The sequence below is a fragment of the Ranitomeya variabilis genome, chromosome 1, assembly GCF_051348905.1.
Source record: "Ranitomeya variabilis isolate aRanVar5 chromosome 1, aRanVar5.hap1, whole genome shotgun sequence".
Lineage (NCBI taxonomy): Eukaryota > Metazoa > Chordata > Amphibia > Anura > Dendrobatidae > Ranitomeya > Ranitomeya variabilis.
In genome coordinates, this window is record NC_135232.1 from 418,395,679 (window position 1) to 418,410,623 (window position 14,945).

A 14,945-nucleotide genomic window follows, 5' to 3' on the forward strand; every position below is an offset into this window, starting at 1 on the left:
CTCCATTGTGATTGAATTGCGGTTCTTAAATGCATTACAACTGCAAATGGCCACAAACCACTACTAATATCAGTGCACTTTTCGATTTCCAGTTCACACTCTGACTGCAGAGAACAGACTGCGAGAGTTCAGGCTCCAGTATGAATGTTGAGGTTTTTATGATCGGCATTGATATGACAGATATGAGAGACATATTTTTGGAGTCATGACGAAGTGCTGAATCTAACGCATTGTCCTACATTACTGGGCGGTCATGGCAGCACCTCCAAATTAATATTGGTCAGATGGATGTACTATATCTATGCCATGTTTCCTATCTATTGAAAGATAAAATCATGATAGGAAATATGGCATTAATATCTCCCGCCTGGAATCTCCTAGGGCAAAGATATTGTAAAAGTTAGGGATTCCATAATTTTCTAAAGCTCTACATCAGCAGATTTCATGAGAAGCCATTTTATAAGTCACTGGAGGAGAGGTATGAAGTGATGGCCGGGGGACCACCACGGTGCAGGAAGACTACTGTACACAAGATGAGGTGCAAACAACAAAGTGTAGATTTATTGGGAGACAAGGAATGAAGTGGGTGAGGAAGATTGCAACAGGGGTATACAATGGCAAGAGACACTTTACAAGAGTTATGAACTTTATCTTGTCCGTAAAATAGCACGGTGTTACAACTATTACAGCCTCAAAATATGTCTCACAAGCAAATTTAAACAATAAACAAATAACGATGCTACTCTACATATAACCTCCCTGGCCTTTACTAAGCAGGCCCCACGGCTGCTGTGTACTGACTACTGAAGCCTACACTAGGCCCTAACAGGTGCACCAAACAGGAACAGACTCACGGTGATGTTGGGGACTCAGGTCCAGTCCCAGGGGGCCCCCAGCAGTCTAATATGGCGGTGCGCACGGCTTTCCGTCAGCTTTGTGAAATGTGGTCTTCTCCTTGCTTCTGGGTCCTAGGGATGCTCCTGGAAACTGTAAGTCCCTTTCTCAGTAACTTTGTGGCTTCACAAACTAGCACAGAACAGCCACCTTTGCTGTACCCGGAAAAGACTTGCAAATTTCACAAGTACACTGTGTCCCAGGCTGTGGGACCTTTCTTGTAGCAAACAGCACACAGTTCTCTCTGTCGCAGCTTCAGCTCACACACACAGTTTAGGCTCAACTCCTCCCCTTATTCTAGGGCAGTTCATCTTCACAGTCTATAGCAGGGGGGAAGCAGAACATTCCATCACACCAAACAAGGGGGTGCTGCCTCTTAAAGTGGCAGCGTGTTACTGTCCATAACAGCACCACCCTCTTACATGCCTCCCTTCTTAATGATGGTCGTCCTCGGCCATCACAGCATCAAGGTCGAAGCGTAATGAAGGAACGTGCAATGCGGAAACAGCACCTATAAAGGAGGCAACAAAGTTGGAAAAACAGACAGAGCACACTGTTCTACATATCGGACTGGTGGAACCCCTGCATTAGACCTCTGGGATCTCCAGAGCTCTTGGCTGTCAGGCAAGGCTTGACTATCTTCCAGAGGAACACTTGCTGCAGGAGTCATCGTGGGCTCTTGTCTGGTCTTGTTCTCGCGTGGTGGTACTGGTACATGCATGGGATTACCGTCTCTGTGCGGCTGAGGACCCCCTACATCAGGGACGGTCCACCACTCGACATCGATTTCACCATCAGGCATGACAGATTCGGGAAGTGGAGTAGCGCCTTCAGGCGACAATGGTGTAGAACAGATCGGCAGGGCCTCAGCATATTTCTGTGAAGTACTCTAGGGGCGGATGCCCCACTCAATTTGCACCTTGTAGACAGGGCCGTTAGCATACACTCGCTCGATTACTCTATAAGGCTGTACTTCCCATCTCTCACTTAGTTTTCCCTTGGGGCGCTTCTCTCTGACTAACACTCGGTCTCCGGGTTGGAGTGGTAACTCTTGAGTCGGTTTACGGCCTGTATGCTCTTTTTCTTGCAGCTGCTGACCCGCCAACCGCCGTTTTTAGTCGTTGCCGATGCTCTTTCACCCATGAGGTGACCGTTCACTCCATCAGCTCCTCTGGCTGTTCCAAATTCAGCTCAATAATCTCCCGTCCAGCTCTTCCAAACAGCAGTAGATAGGGGGTATAACCCGTGGTGGAGTGGACCCGATTGTTGTAGGTCCAGACCAACTCTGGCAGGTAGTCTGGCCAACACGCCTTCTTATCCTCCTCCAACGTTCTCAGCATTTGAAGTAAGGTTCGGTTGAAGCGTTCACATGCTCCGTTGCCTTGAGGATGGTAAGGGGTGGTACGGGACCGCTTGATGCCATACATACGATACAGTTCTTCCATCACCTTGCCTTGGAAACAAGCGCCTTGGTCGGAGTGGATGCGCTTTGGGCACCCATACACCCGGATGAAGTCTTGACAGATGGCTCGCGCCGCTGACTCTGCAGTCTGATCTCTAGTCGGGGTAACTACTGCGAACTTGGAGAAATGATCAGTCATCACCAAACAGTACTGTAGCCCCCAGGCCGAGTGTCCCACGAGGAGATAGTCAATCATCAAGACTTCTAGCAGTTCCTTAGTTTGCATGGTCTGGATGGGTGCTCTCTGTTCGGTACTCTTAATGAGGTCGCATACTCGACATTGCCGGCAAACCTCTTCCACCACAGACTCCAACCGGGGGCAATACACATATCGCTGTAACCACTGGTAGGTCTTTGTGGGCCGGAAGTGAGCTCCAAATTCATGGGCTTCTCTAGCTATTTCTTGAGCCATTTTTCCTGGGATGACCACCTGCCACCTTACTTCCATATCTTTTGGTTGTTGTCTCTTGCGATATAACACTGATTCTCGCACTTCCAGTCTATCCCACTGGTGTAAGATACTCTTCATTTCAGCATCCAGATCATCTCTCTCTTGTTTGCCAGGCTTCCGCTTCTGAGTTACCCACCATTTCATCTGTTTCAGCCCTTCGTCTTCATCCTGAACATGTCCCCATTCGTCATTGGTTCTCCCCAGGGACCGGGGTAGTGCGCAGGCCTCCCTTCTTGACTGGGCCACGGCCACTGGGGGCTTGAACTTACGAAAATCTGGGGTCTCCTCCTCTTCGAGTTGTTCATCGAGATCCCCCACTGGAGTCTCCACAGTCACTCTTGACAGCCCGTCAGCATTTGCGTTTTCGGTAGCAGAGCGATAACGGATGGTAAAGTCAAACTTGGCTAGGCAAGCCACCCATCGTTGTTCTAAGGCCCCCAATTTAGCATTCTCAAGGTGGGCCAGGGGATTATTGTCTGTTCGAACTTGAATCTTGGTCCCTGCCAGGAAGCCCGCAAACTTCTCTGTCATGGCCCACACCAGGGCCAGGAGCTCTAACCGGAAGGAGCTGTAATTGTGGGGGTTTCTTTCGCTGTCTTGCAGGGACCTGCTGGCATACCCGATGACTCTCTCATGTCCATCCTGTATCTGAGAAAGTACGGCACTGAGTCCATGAAGGCTACCATCTGTGTACAACAAGAACGGTTGATCGAAATCTGCATAGGCCAAAATCGGGGCTGAAGTAAGAGCATTCTTTATAGCCTGGAAGGCCTCGTCTTATCTCTGGGCTCAAGGGATGTACTGGGTCTTCGGCACTCCGGCGGTCCCCCTCAGCAGCTCATTCAGGGGACCTTAGCGAAGTCTTTGACAAACCGGCGGTAGTACCCGGCAAGCCCCAGAAAGGCCTGAAGTTCTCTCACCGTGCGAGGGACTGGCCACATCTGGATAGCAGCCACTTTTTCTGGTGAGGGTAGAACTCCATCTTGTGACACTATGTGGCCCAGGTACTCTATCTCTCTCTTGAAGAGGTGGCACTTCTTTGGCTTCACCTTCAGGTTATGAGCCCGCAGTCTTCCGAGCTGGACAAGGTGTTCTTCGAATGAGGCCGAAAACACAATGATGTCATCCAGATAGATAGCCTCAAAATTTAAGTCTCCCAAACACTTTTCCATCAGCCGTTGAAACATGCCCGGAGCATTGGAGAGCCCGAAGGGCATCCGGTTAAACTCAAACAGTCCCATAGGGAGGACGAAGGCGGTTTTTTCTCTGTCTTTCTCTGCCACGGCTACTTGCCAGTATCCGCTTGCTAGGTCCAGGGTGGAGAAGTACTTGGCTTTCCCCAATGCTGTCAAGGATTCCTCGATGCGGGGCAACAGATATGAGTCTCGAACAGTGCAGGCATTGAGTTTCCCGTAGTCTACACAGAACCAGATGGTCCCATCCTTTTTCTTGACTAGCACCACCGGGGCTGCCCAAGGGCTCTGACTACTCTGGACCACCCCTGAATCCAGCATCTGCCTCAGTAATGTTTTCACCTCTTGATACATCTTGGGCGGGATCTGCCGGTATCGTTTTTAATTGGACGAGCTTCTCCGGTCGGTATCTCGTGCGTGATTACTTCAGTACAGCCGAAATCCTCGGCGTGATGGGCGAATGCGGCCTGATGTTCCCACAGCATAGCTTCTATTGCTTGCACACGTTCAGGGCCCAGAGCCTTCACATCCACTTCCATTTGATTAAGGATGACCCATCCACTCCACTCCGGGGATGGCGTCTCTTCGGCCCCCACAGCAACTGCTAGGGTCCACCCCACACCTTCTTTCGGCGATAAAGACATCTTCTGACTCACCACTTCGCCCTTATGTAGGTACACCAGGGCCAGATCTGTCCCTTGTGGCAAGGTGACCTCCCCGGAGCCCACATTCAAAGCTCTTATGGGGACGTGTCCTCGCTGGACCACAGCTATTGTACGAGCTATCATGACTTCTTGGTCCACTCCTCCACCTACAACAGGCTGAACAATCACTTCCAACCTGTCAAGGTTGCGATGCGTCCCCACTTGAAGGTATACTATAGTTTCTCGCTCGGGAGGCAGGATTACAGGTTCTTTACCAGGAGCCCTGATGACCGCTACCGTCTGATAGGATGGCACACTCTTCTGCGTCCCACAGAAGTGGATCAGTCATTGAAGAGCTTCTTGAGTAGGCTTATGTGTAGTAGCCTTCCAATATCCAGGTCCCCGTTTGGTAAACATAATCTGATCGAGTTCATGTAGGATATTCATCCCCAGTACGACAGGCACATCTTCTTTGATAGGCTCAGGGACTAGCAGGATCCCTTTTCTCCCCACTTCTTGCCCACAGATTCGAATATTCATCCACACGACCCCTGTGACCGGGATCGGTTGTTGGTTGGCAGCAAACAACCGGATCAATGTCTCTTTTTCTGGCTTGGCCAGGGCCTGGAAATGCTGCTTGAAATACGATTATGGCATCGTCGTCACTTGTGAACCGGTATCTACCAGGCAATCCACTAGAACTCCCTCAAATTCAGCACGTAGGATGGGACTCCCAGCATTCAAGTGTTCGTTATGATATGGAGTGGCCTCTCTCCTCGCCTCCCCTGCAGAGTGCCGCACTACTGCGGGGGTTGGTAGTTTAATGGTGGCTTCCGCTGGCCTTGAGTATAGTTCCGACAGTCTCTTGCAAGGTGCCCCCGTCCTCCACATTCCCAGCATTGGATGCCTCCTCCTCGCCGGGGGGGCAACTCGAGCCTGTCCTCGTGCCTCCGATGCCTGACGGGAGGGGGCTTGTTCCCACTGATCCCTTGTCGGTTGGGCTGAAGAATGGTTGCATGAGTATGGTGGGTCAGGCTCTTGTAGTTCCCCCACTCTTCGCTCCATCTGGGTCAGTTTCTCTTGCACATTAACAAGGAACTGCTGCAAGTCTTGCACTACCTGGACCAGCACCTCTTGATGGTTTGGGTCTCCTCTGGAATTGGCGCCCTGGACACGCATCACTCCAGACGCATAGCTCTCTTTTTTACTTACTGTTTCCACCAGGATTTGACGAAACATAAGGGCCGGATCTGCCCGGACCCGAACTGACAGTGCTCGCCTCAAGGATGTGCTGTGCAGTCCCAGAATGAATTGCTCCTGGAGTATCCGGTCTTTAGAGCCCATGCCACCAAATCCATCCGCCTCCTTTCTCTACACCTCTGCTAACACATCTTGCAGTGCTGTTGCATACTGAGTAATTCCTTCTTCTTCCCGCTGCAGCCTAGAGAAAAATTTGGCGCGAAGGTGTCCTGCGCTAGCAGTCTCACCGTAGATCTCTTCCAGGAACTTCACTAGCTCCTTCAGGGTACTGCGGGTGAGTTCTGGTTGTAGGCAGACGTTTCTGCGGGCTTCTCCCTCTAGGGCAGTTAAAGCGATGTCCGCTTCAAGGTCTGGGCTGATCTTATAAATCTTCAGGGTGCTTTGCAGCCGGGACACCCTGTCTGACAGTGGCATATTCTTGCCGTCAAACTTTGGTAGCACACTAAATATAGTGCCCATAGGGAGTGTCCTTGCAGGGGTTCCACCAATGCCCACAGCATCCCCATTAATGTTAGCATTCCTGCCATTGTTGTCTGCTGCCTCCATCTTGGTGACAGTACCCTGCTCGCAGCGCCACTTGAAGCGATGGCCGGGGGACCACCCGGTGCAGGAAGACTACTGTACACAAGATGAGGTGCAAACAACAAAGGGTAGATTTATTGGGAGGCAAGGAATGAAGTGGGTGAGGAAGATGCAAACAGGGGTATACAATGGCAAGAGACACTTTACAAGAGTTATGAACTTTATCTTGTCCGTAAAATAGCACGGTGTTACAACTATTACAGCCTCAAAATATGTCTCACAAGCAAATTTAAACAATAAACAATTAACGATGCTACTCTACATATAACCTCCCTGGCCTTTAATAAGCAGGCCCCACGGCTGCCGTGTACTGACTACTGAAGCCTACACTAGGCCCTAACAGGTGCACCAAACAGGAACAGACTCACGGTGATGTTGGGGACTCAGGTCTAGTCCCAGGGGGCCCCCAGCAGTCTAATATGGCGGTGCGCACGGCTTTCTGTCAGCTCTGTGAAACGTGGTCTTCTCCTTGCTTCTGGGTCCTAGGGATGCTCCTGGAAACTGTAAGTCCCTTTCTCAGTAACTTCGTGGCTTCACAAACTAGCACAGAACAGCCACCTTTGCTGTACCTGGAAAAGTCTTGCAAATTTCACAAGTACACTGCGTCCCAGGCTGCGGGACCTTTCTTGTAGCAAACAGCACACAGTTCTCTCTGTCGCAGCTTCAGCTCACACACACAGTTTAGGCTCAACTCCTCCCCTTATTCTAGGGCAGTTCATCTTCACAGTCTATAGCAGGGGGGAAGCAGAACATTCCATCACACCAAACAAGGGGGTTCTGCCTCTTAAAGTGGCAGCGTGTTACTGTCCATAACAGCACCACCCTCTTACAGGTATGTGGCCATGACTTGTGTTAATAAAAGCAAATGCTGAACCATAATAATAGTCCAATGAAGGTAGAAAGCAGCAGACAGCACATCAATGTTAGAATGCCGCTCCAGTCCAACGACCAAATTGGAAACAGAACAGTCCAGCACAAAAAAGGAACAGCATCCAATCCAGGTGATGAAAAAATTCACAACAAACTTTATTCTGCCATGATGCAACGTTTCGACCAATACAGGTCTTTGTGGCAGCATAAAGTTTGTTGTGAATTTTTTCATCACCTGCATTAGATGCTGTTTCTTTTTCATGCTGGACCATAATCATAGTCAGTCCTGGGAGATACAGTTCACTGTAGTTCTCTACCGTTACTTCCCAAAAACAAAGAGCTCCCCTTCATAACAGTCAGAGCCAATCCAGCGACATCAGGTTTAGTACGTTTCTTCTGTTTATCCATTTTACTTTATGTAATTGTATATAGTGTATTGCTCTGTCCATTTTGTAATAACTTTGCATATTTTTAAAAACACTCCCTATTTTTTGGATTAAAGGGAATCTGTCACACCCCATGATGTATATGACCTATTATTATGGGCACATGGTTCCTAGCGATGACTGTGCAGGGAGGAAGTGGGGAGAGCATATTATCGGGGCGCACACCGGAAGTCACACTGACTCGCCGATGCCTGAGCAGAAGATATCTGAATGCAGTGCCCACAGAAAGGAGAATGAGGAATGTATTTCTGAAGGAGTGAGGGGCGCAGGCGCAGGATTATAGGGGCCATAACGGACATGCATGGGAGGGGGTAATATTACAATGAAGACAGGAGGCAGTGAATTCTTCCAGACACCGCACACCCTGGAGCCTGGAAGAAATCATTAGCATAAAGACCGAATATAACATTTCTCCCCAACAAGACCATTAATATGAGGCATACAGGTAGGACTAGTTTAACATTTCTATTACCTGTATGCTCATCTTAATAGGTCATATACATCCCGAGGGGGGGGGGATTCTCTTTAAATATATAAAATGTAATTCCTTTGTTGCTCTTGCTCTATAAACCGCATTCCTGAATATGCTACCTCTAAGGCTCGGTGTCCACGATCAGGATGGCCGGCGGTATCGCCGCAGCGGCGAAGCCGCTCGGCGCTAAGCCCCGCCCCCTTTCTGGGACGCGATGATGCCGGATGTGTACTGTACACATCTGGGATCATCGCACCTCTCGCCATAGGGTCCTGTGATATTACTTGCGGCGACGCAGCATGGCCGCAGGTAGCACGGACATGCTGCGATCTGAAAAGACGCGCAGCATGTCCGGAGTCGCTTCCACGCATAGTGGACACGGGATTTCAAAAAATCCCCTCCACTATGCTGGAACATCTGGACGCTGCGTGTTTGACGCTGCAGCGTCAAACACGCAGCGTCTACTGACCGTGGACACATACCCTAACTGGTGTCCAATTGGCCTGTATAAACTAATGGTGGTGGCAGGTAGTTGCTTTGTTATTGTGGAGTTTGTAAGTGACCTTATAGGGGTATACACAGGTGGTCAAAATTGTTGGTACCCCTTGATTAATGACAGAAAAGTGGTCACAAAAATAACTTGAATCTGACAAAAGTAAGAATAATTAAAAAATCTATGACAATGAACAAATGAAAGTCAAACATTGCTTTTAAACCATGCTTCCACAGAATTTGAAAAAAATAAAACTCATGAAATAGGCCTGGACAGAAATGATGGCACCCTTAACTTAATATTTTGCTGCACAACCTTTTGAGGCAATCACACGATTCCTGTAACTGTCAATGAAACTTCTGCACCTCTCAACAGGTATTTTGGCCCACTCCTCAAGAGCAAACTGCTCCAGTTGTCTCGTGTTTGAAGGTTGTCTTTTCCAGACGGCATGTTTCAGCTCTTACCAAAGATGCTCAATAGGACTTCAGTCAGGGCTCATAGAAGGCCACTTCAGAATAGTTCAATGTTTTCTTCTTAGCCATTCTTGTTTTTAGCTGTGTGTTTTGGGTCATTATTCTGTTGCAAGACCCATGACCTGCGAATGAGACCAAGCTTTCTGACACTGGGCAGCACATTTCTCCTTAGAATCCCTTGATAATCTTGAGATTTAATTGTACCCTGCACAGATTTTAGACACCCTGTGCCAGATGCAGCAAAGCAGCCCCAGAACATAACAGAGCCTCCTCCATGCTTCACAGTAGGGACAGTGTTCTTTTTTGATATGCTTCATTTTTCCATCTGTGATCATAGAGCTGATGTGCCTTGCCAAAAAGTTCCATTTTTGTCTCATCTGTCCATAGGATATTCTCCCAGAAGCTTTGTGGCTTGTCAACATGTAGATTGGCAAATTCCAGTCTGGCTTTTTTATGATTTTTTTTCAACAATGGTGTCCTCCTTGGTTGTCTCCCATGAAGTCCACTTTGGCTCAGGTCTGACACTGATGTTCCTTGAGCTTGAAGTTCACCTTTAATCTGTTTAGAAGTTTTTCTGGGCTCTTTTGTTACCATTCGTATTATCCGTCTCTTTGATTTGTTATCAATTTTCCTCCTGCAGCCACGTACAGGGAGGTTGGCTACAGTCCCATGGTTCTTAAATTTCTGAATACTATGTGCAACTGTAGTCAAAGGAACATCAAGCTGCTTGGAGATGGTTTTATAACTTTTACCTTTAACATGTTTGTTTATAATTTTCTTTCTAATCTCCTGAGACAACTCTTTCCTTTGCTTCCTCTGGTCCATGTTGAGTGTGATACACACCATGTCACCAAACAGCACAGTGAGTATCTGTAGCCCTATATACAGGCCCACTCACTGATTCCAAGATTGTACACACCTGTGATGCTAATTAGTAGACATACTTTGATTTAACATGTCCCTTTTATCACATTATTTTCAGGGTTACCATAATTTCTGTCCAGGCCTATTTCATGAGTTTTATTTTTTTTAATTCTGTGGAAGCACGGTTGAAAAGCAAAGTCTGACTTTCATTTGTTCATTGTCATAGATTTTTAATTTATTAATACTTTTGTCAGATTCAAGTTATTTCTGTGACCATTGTGGGATTTCCTGTCATTAAATGAGGGGTACCAACAATTTTGACCACGTGTGTATATTCCATGAATTGGAATCGGATGTGTTTATACTATATGTTCACTTTGAGTTCCCTAATAACTGGCCTAGTAGCAAAAACAGCTGTGGCCTCGTCCATCACTCGTCTGTCAATTGCTACATTTTCCTGACAATTGGGTGCAAAGGATTGTTGGTTCTTGACAAATTGGTGGCAGCAGTGGGATCTGCCCAATTTCTCTGACAAATTGGTGGCAGCGGCGGGATCTGAGTAATCTCACTGCTGCTGTGCCCTAACATCGTCTTATTTATATATGCGCAAAAAAGTGGAAGACCATATTTTTGTGCATGTCCATAAAAGACGAACACTGCCAGGCTGCAAGCCAAATAGTGTCAACAGTGACCGTGTCAGCCTGATAATAGTGGATGGCTCCATCTTGGTTATGTCCAGGTTTCTTTTCAGTGATTCTGACGGAAAGTGTATGTTCTGTTCACCACTATATGTGTGTGAACCTATCTTTACATGCTTGTTTTTCAGTATCTTTCTCAGACACATGGCAAGAATTGATCCTCAATCACACCTTAATGTCTACTATACAGCAGTTTGTGCACCTTTCAGTATTGTGCATCAAGAATAATAATAATAATAATAATTTTTATTTATATAGCGCCAACACATTCCGCAGCACTTTACAATTATAGAGGGGATTTGTACAGACAAAAGACATTACAGCATAACAATAAACACAGATCAAAACAGATACCAAGAGGAATGAGGGCCCTGCTAGCAAGGATACAGACTATGAGGAAAAAAAAAGCACTTGTTGTAAAAGGGCTTCAGTACTTTCTAGTGCACTTTGGATAGTCATAGCCAAAAAGTTTATGTTTACAGGGAAAACTGAGCAGGGTGCTGGAAAAGTGATGAACCAAAGATGTCTGTGTGTTACATTCTTCAGAGATGAGCCAAGCATGAAAAAGTCTTGATGGCTTGAGCTGAATAGGCAAGAAACAGGCTGTGGACAAATGATCAAAGGGACATCACTGGTGAGTCAATGGATTAACCCCTTAGCGACAGAGACAATTTTGTGCTTAATGACCAAGCCAATTTTTACAATTCTGAACACTGTCCCTTTATGTGGTTATAACTCTGGAATGCTTCAACGGATCCCACGGATTCTGAGAATTTTTTTTCGTGACATATTGTACTTCATGTTAGTGGTAAAATTTCTTTGATATGACTTGCATTTATTTAAGTAAAAAACGGAAATATGGCGAAAATTTAGAAAATGTTTATGCCCTTAAATCAGAGAGTATTGTCACACAAAATATTTAATAAATAATATTTCCCACATGTCTACTTTACATCAGCACCATTTTGGAAACAAAATTTTTTTGTTATGAAGTTATAAGGGTTAAAATTTGACCAGCGATTTCTCATTTTTCGAACAAAATTTACAAAACCATTTTTTTAAGGAACCACCTCACATTTGAAGTGACTTATGTGAATATAACAGAAAATACCCAAAAGTGACACCGTTCTAAAAACTGCACCCCTCAAGGTTCGCAAAACCACCTTCAAGAAACTTATAAACTCTTCAGGTGCTTCACGAGAACTAAAGCAATGTGGAAGAAAAAAATGAATATTACTTTGGAACCACATTTTGTTTTATTTTCACAAGGTTATCAGGAGAATATGGACCACAAAATTTGTTATGCAATTTCTCCTGAGTACGCCAATACCCCGTATGTGGGGAAAAGCCATTACACTGGCTACCCATCCACTCCAGAATCCAGTACAAAACTACTACCCTCATCCACAAAGCACTCCATGGCTCAGCACCACCCTACATCTCCTCTCTGGTCTCAGTCTACCACCCTACCCGTGCCCTCCGCTCCGCTAATGACCTCAGGTTAGCATCCTCAATAATCAGAACCTCCCACTCCCGTCTCCAAGACTTTACACGTGCTGCGCTGATTCTTTGGAATGCACTACCTAGGTTAATACGATAAATCCCCAATCCCCACAGTTTTAAGCGTGCCCTAAAAACGCATTTGTTCAGACTGGCCTACCGCCTCAACGCATTAACCTAACGATCCCTGTGTGGCCTATCATTAAAAAAAAAACAACAAAAAAAACCATAATCAGGTTCCTTGCATCATGTTCTCATACACTTTATGCAGTTAATAGCCCTCTGTGTCTGTATTGTTACATACTTAGGCTGTTAACTGGTTCATGCAGCTTTACATGAACACCCGAGCCTTACACTATGGCTGGTCCAAATAACTAAAGCAATTGTTACCATCCACCTCTCGTGTCTCCCCTTTTCCTCATAGTTTGTAAGCTTGCGAGTAGGGCCCTCATTCCTCTTGGTATCTATTTTGAACTGTGATTTCTGTTTTGCTGTAATATCTATTGTCTGTACAAGTCCCCTCTATAATTTGTAAAGCGCTGCGGAATATGTTGGCGCTATATAAATAAAATTATTATTATTATTATTATTATAAAAGCCACTGTTTGGGTGAATGCCAGGGCTCAGAAAAGAGGGAGCACCGTTTGACTTTTTCTATAAACTACTGACAACATGTCTCCGAATTTGCAAGCAATAAATTTAGTATTTTTTTTCTGAAAAGGAGAAATGGTCAAAAATTACAAAAAAAACCCAGTGCTTTCAGACCTCATATAATGCAAAGTAAACATGTTCATAACCATTTAGAAACAGCAATACTAATGTTTTAACTCAGGAAGAGTTCAGAAATCAGTAATTTGTGGAATAACCATGATTTTTAATCACAGCTGTCATGCGTCTTGGCATGCTTGCCACCAGTCTTTCACACTGCTCCTGGCACAAAAATTTAAGCAGTTCTTCTTAGTTTGATGGCTTGTGACTATCTATCATCCTCTTGATTATATTCCAGAGGTTTTCAATGGGTTTCATGTCTGGAGAATGGGTTGCCCATGACAGGGTTTTGATGTGGTGGGCTCTTAATTTTTGCCAGAGCTGTATAATGTATTGGGGAGCAGATGAAAGGACATATCACAAGGGGCTTGGGCCCCAGATCATTTAAGACCCCAGCATTGCCCTTGTGATATTGCTTCATACAAATTCAGCCTCCTGAGTAGCCTGTAGAGCTGATTTGCCGGTGCCTGGCAATCACAAGGTGGTTAAGACGGGAGGAGCAAGCGGTTCAGTTGCTCTTTAACTGTATACTAACTCAACACTGTGTAATAAACGGTCTCGGACTTCTCTATGGGGAGAAAGGCTGCCTCCTGGAGCTGCATAGTTTCTGTTCAACTGCTGACTCCATGATTTAATAACTTAGTAAAATGTCTTTGCCGTGGTATGTGTGAACCCTTCCTGAAATTGCTAAATGTTTGTTGCTCTGCAAGTCGTTAAGAATAATGTAATCACACCAAAGGTCTATCCTCTATTTTATCATTTTTTTCACCATGGTACAGAAATGCTTATATTGCACCACACACCTATGTAATGTGCATTTCCCTTCAATTTAGATCAATAATTCTTTTACAAATAAAGTTTATACCTGACAACACTACATGCTGGGGTCACATACACATAAGCATAGCGGTTTTATCTAATAGACTGTACAGATGTCTATAGCATAATAGTAGGCACAATTAAAAAGAAACACCTACTTTGTTATGAAGGTTATCATTACTGGTGACATTTTGTTACTGAATAGGGGGTAGAATTTCAACAAAGAGTGTTCCAGACTTTAAGATAGAGATCAAAAAGAATACCTCCTCTGGGGTCCACAATTTTCACTACAGCCCTTGTATTAGTGCCAAGAACTGCATTCACGGGAGAATTTAGAATCACTTCAAAGGTCTCATCGTCCTCTTCCAATCCATCCTGGGTAATTGCTATATTCCACGTCTTGGTTGACACTCCTACAACAAGTAAACATTTCAATTACTCTTTTAATTACTATTTCAAACAACCTGGTGATAGGGAAATATATTAATTAGCATGTCTGCAGTTAGATGGGAAGAGACGATGGATGCCATTGTGCCTGCAAAAATCTGATTGCATTCCTGCTGTTATCTCATGTCACAGAATACGCCTGCAGAAGCCCATGGTGGGTCCCATTTAACTATTTACATGCTACGTAACGCATAATAAAGTGACATAGAGGTTGACGAAAAGTGCTGTGGTCCAGCCATTGACTCACTGAACTGACAAGATGCTAGTGAGCATTGCATGCTGTCACTAGTTACAATTCAGTCCGTGAGCTGAAGACTTATGGACTTCTTTATACATTCCACTCTTATTATTTTCCTAATATGTCTTTATAAGGTCACAGAATAAGAACATTTTTGTTACACAGCACCAAATCTTGTGTATTGTCATTGGACACAATGATGAATGTGTATGCAGTAAGCTCTATCTAGTAGAGTGGTAAGAAGCTGGAATTATCAGATTTAGAAGGGTTTCCCAAGCTTGCGTAGAGTAAAAATATAATAAATAAGCTTTATCCACCCACCGCATCCCCAGCACATCTAACCTCTGCTGTCCCTTTGTTGACAGGCAGCA

At 45.5% G+C, this 14,945-nt stretch overlaps 1 protein-coding gene across 1 annotated transcript in view; it reads right to left on the reverse strand.

Moving 5' to 3' along the window:
- Positions 1–14,945, reverse strand: part of FREM1 (FRAS1 related extracellular matrix 1) — a 364,890-nt gene that overhangs the window by 65,874 nt on the left and 284,071 nt on the right. The window contains exon 30 of the mRNA XM_077249240.1: positions 14,153–14,302. Within this exon, the coding sequence (XP_077105355.1) occupies positions 14,153–14,302 (150 nt within the window). The remainder of the gene's footprint in view (positions 1–14,152; positions 14,303–14,945) is intronic.